The sequence below is a fragment of the Apaloderma vittatum genome, unplaced genomic scaffold, assembly GCF_000703405.1.
Source record: "Apaloderma vittatum isolate BGI_N311 unplaced genomic scaffold, ASM70340v1 scaffold44689, whole genome shotgun sequence".
Lineage (NCBI taxonomy): Eukaryota > Metazoa > Chordata > Aves > Trogoniformes > Trogonidae > Apaloderma > Apaloderma vittatum.
Window position 1 is genome coordinate 1 of NW_009735503.1, and position 4,219 is coordinate 4,219.

The 4,219-nt window shown below is 46.5% G+C and overlaps 1 protein-coding gene across 1 annotated transcript; it reads left to right on the forward strand.

Annotated features, from left to right (window-relative positions):
* Positions 1-4: 4 nt before the first annotated feature.
* THAP9 (THAP domain containing 9) lies at positions 5-3,983 on the forward strand (the record flags this gene model as incomplete). Its single annotated transcript, XM_009876590.1, has 3 exons — positions 5-92; positions 791-941; positions 2,060-3,983. Coding segments are annotated over 3 exons (2,163 nt in total), but the record flags the coding sequence as incomplete, so codon positions are not given.
* Between the last annotated feature and the right edge of the window lie 236 nt (positions 3,984-4,219).

Below are 4,219 nucleotides of genomic sequence, written 5' to 3' on the forward strand. Positions count from 1 at the left end.
GCCCAGAACGGTGACAAGCATCCTCCGCGAGCTGGTGGAGAAGCAGCAGCTTTCTGAGGAAATCTTGAGTTTGGTGCAGGCTCAGTTTTCAGGTACTGCTGGGGAGGCGTTTTGCTAAGGCACAGTGCGTCAGGGTCTGTCTGTCACCCCCGTTTTATTTGTTTCGGTAATCATTGACCATTAAAACTCCTAGGTCCAATGCTGTAACACAAACGCATTGCGATTTGTAGGTTTGGAATGCCGCAACCAATCCGGCGAAGAATGAAAATCTCCCTGAGCGCTTGCTACGGTGCTCAGGTCAGACCTCTAACCAAGGCTGTTAAATCAAACAGCTGACAGTTGACTCAAGAATAGCATGTATTTAACTAGGAAGTCCTTGTCTTTTGTGCTGTCCAGAAGCAAGCTGTTGTCAACAATAAGAAGCCATTTCACATTGCAAAGTCAACCATAAATTAATGGCTTCTCTCTGTTATGTCAGTTTTTAAGCAGCACCCACATACAAGAGTCTTTAGTCAAAACTGTGGAACGACATTAGAGATGAAAAGATGTGTTGGGGACTCAGCCTCAGACAGCGTGGTGGAGCACACACTGCCTGTGCCTGGGAAGAAGTGAGGCACAGTGATCATATTGCTGAACTGTTGTAACATCACACCAGACTACAGGACTAAGTGGTTCCAGAGGCTTCCCTGTTGACTTGTATTCTGCAATATGTTTGTATTATGCATCCCTCTGTTAAGTTATCAGCTATTTATTTACTTCACTAAAGCTGACCTCTTGTTTTCTTGAGCAGATTTGCCTTGCAAGTTGCACAGCTGGAGACAGATGGCAGAATACTCACCAGAAATGAGGCAATTTGTTTGTATTCTCCACCTCTACCATATTAAGGCTTATGATTCTCTACGGAAGATTTTTCCCCTCCCTCATCCTTACAGCCTGACAGAGCAAGTTTTTATTTATTTATTCTTTCATTCATTTGGAATGTATTTCCAGGTACTCTTCTAGAAATAGGTATAACAGATCTGTCCTGAAAACATTCAGCAGTAGTTATTTTTCCCTGTGTTATGTCAGAAGCAGAGTCAGAAGCAAATGACAAGAAATATTGATACCCCTCACCTCAAAGCTGGTATGTGTTCATGCATGTGGGTCATAACATGAGAATAATACTTTTCTCACAGTAATAATTTTAGAGTAAGTGTGGAGTTTGCTAAGTACGGGTGTGAAAAAAGCTACATTTCAGGGCCTTAGGTGCAGTAGAGTCTATATGTGTTTTACTGTTTACTGGGGAAGTTAGTAAATCTTGACAAGTTATGGTAAATCTCGAAGTTACAGAAAGGAGATATTTCTAGATCACATAACTCAGTTGTGTAACCCATTGCAAGTAGTTATGTAGGCTCTGAATTTACTACCCAAAGTCCTATCAGATCCACTAGCAAGAAGTGAAGTTGTAAAAGGACACAAAACAAAACCTCACGAAACTCTCCCCCTTTAGGTTTTGAGTATCAAACTCCTGTAGCGCAATTGGGAGGACGCCCGACAAATACACATTGTCCGTGCCAGCCTGTGGGGGTTTCACACAGCTTCCTGCAGAGAATCTGCTCAGAGGGATGCCAGGAGGTAGTGGACAGAGTGTATTGAGGAGAGTAGCATTCCAAATGGGTTGCCAAAGCTTTCACATTTTCCAAACTAGATTACAATTTACTGTGTGCAGAATGTCAGTTGGGAAGGCCAGCAGCCTGGTGTTTATGGCCCTGTGCCTGGCCTGATTTACACTTTTTTTTTCTCCTGTCGTCCTGATCTCCTACACTGGAGAGGCAGGAAGCTGCTTTGTTACTTCCATTCATGGTCAGTACTTTTACTTGACTTCTCATCACTGTGGTGTGAAAAAAGAAACTCAGACTATGCATTAAGAAAGGCAGGGCTGCTTGCTGTGTACTCTGTGTCTTAGCGTGCTCTACAGCCCAGACATGGCTTACCAAGTCCTAAGTAGTAAAAGGTACTGACTGTTGCTTCAGTTTTCTCAGAATTACATCTCCTAATCTCCTCTTCCCTTTCTTTCCAGTTGGCTTTCTAATAATGGGGTTGCTCCAGGCTTCAGCAACAGCATTTTTCTCCGCCTTCAGGAAAAGGTGGAGAGAGGGGAAGAGGCCTACCGCTACTGTGCCCTGATGGTACAAGACATGCCCCTGCAGAAGCAGCAGGAGTGGGACCCGCAGACCCAGCGCATGACAGGCTTTGTTAACTTGGGAGTAGGTGTCCTTGATGCTGATGAAGCTCCGCTGGCCTCAGAGGCAATAATCCTCATGGCAGTTGGCATCTCAAGCCCCTGGACAGCTCCACTTGGCTACTTCTTCGTGAACAGCACAACTGGCCACTTACATGCTCAGCTGCTTCGTCAAACCATCAATAAACTGAACAACATTGGCATCACGGTGCTGGCTGTGACATCAGGCGCTACTGCTAACGGTGCTGAGACTGCCAGGGCTCTGGGTATCAGGATAGATCCCGAAAGAATTCAGTGCACTTTCCGGCATCCACCTGGTTCTGCTCACAGCATCACATACTTCTTTGACATTTGCCATACGCTCCAGCTGATAAGGAATGCTCTGCAGTGCTTCCAGAAGATGGAGTGGCACAGTGACACCGTGCAGTGGCAGCATGTGGTGGAGCTGGCAGCTTTGCGGGAGCAGAGGGTATTAGAGCCATGCAGTCCCAAGTCAGGCAGACCTGAGAGTAAGGAGAGTTACCACCTCAAAGTCAACCTTGCCACCCCATTGTTCAGCGAGGGTGTTGCTGATGCGCTGGAACACCTTCAGAAGCTGGGCCTGGCCTCATTTCAGAACTGCAGTGGTACTGTCAAGTTTATGCGTTTGATGAGCTCTCTGTGCGATGTATTTCATGGCAGAGGTCCCTATAGAAGGGGACTGAAAGGGCCTTTGCTAGCTGGGAATTACACCAAGATAAGCCACCTCTTTGATGAAGCCAAGAGCTTCTTTGTCATGTTAACAGACTCTATGGGTAGATATATTCTTAAGAGCAAACGCAAACTAGGATTTCTGAGTTTCTTGCTCAATGCTGAAAGCCTCAAGTGGCTTTACACCAACTACATGTGCCCAGAAGGCGCTCCTTCCCACCACCTCCTGACCCGTGCCTTCAGCCTTGACCCACTGGAGTTGTTTCTCAGGGCCCTCCAGCAAGCCTGTGGCAGCAGTGGGAGCCCCACCTGCTCTGTGTTCCAGGCCACTTATCACAAGGTGCTGGCCAGCTGCAGTCTGGCACCGGGCTCACCTGACAGTGGTGGCCCAGGCACTACAAGCTGCTTGGACATAAATCTATCGTGTAGGAGAGATCTGACTCTTGGCAGTGTTCGTGCTCAGTATAACCCAGCTTGTGGGAGGATGCTGGCAACAAAATACCCCTATTGTGCAGGCCTTCTTTTGCACACCTCTGCACTGAGTAATGCACTGACAGACCTGTCACTGCACACACAGAGCGTCACCTGCACTGCAGGCTTCATTGCTGAGCAACTGGCCTCTGACTTGCAATGCGAGACTTGTCTTGCTTCCCTCTTTGAGGCAGATGAGACCAGGCTGAGATGCAGGTCAGTGCTCTACATAAAAAAGTTAGGTGGAGTGAGTCTGCCCTCAACAAGCGTGTACCACATAACAAGCATTTTGGAACAAGTTCTAAACCGGTATGGCAAAGTAGGAGTTAGCAAAAACACCAAGCTATGGCATTTGTCTCTAGAACTGAAAGTCCTCCAGGAGCTTCTGGGAGAAAGTCCCCTCTTCCCCACTGTCACGAACCATTTTTCTGATGGGGAGTTTTGTGTCAACAATCACTACATAATTTTAATAAAGGAAATAACACAACGTTACTTAAATATCAGAACAAACCATGGCCAGTACCTGAACTTGAAATACCATTGTGGAAGGCACAGCTTGAAGAGACTGAAGGGAAAACATGTTTTCATCACAACTGGGTAGCTGTCAATCAAGCCAAACCCAACAGTGTGTACTCATTGCTTTTCAAAGGATGGTTGTTCCCTACTGGGGCTTGGTAATGGCCACACATCTAGGCAACGGATGCAAGGAAATGATGTGGTGTCTTCCTATGATTTGGCTGGTAAAACTGGTGGTTGTAAGCAATGATGTCTTGGGTAATGCAAGCCATCTCATCAGAATTTGGCTGATCAAGGAAGTTAATCTGAACATGTGTTCTG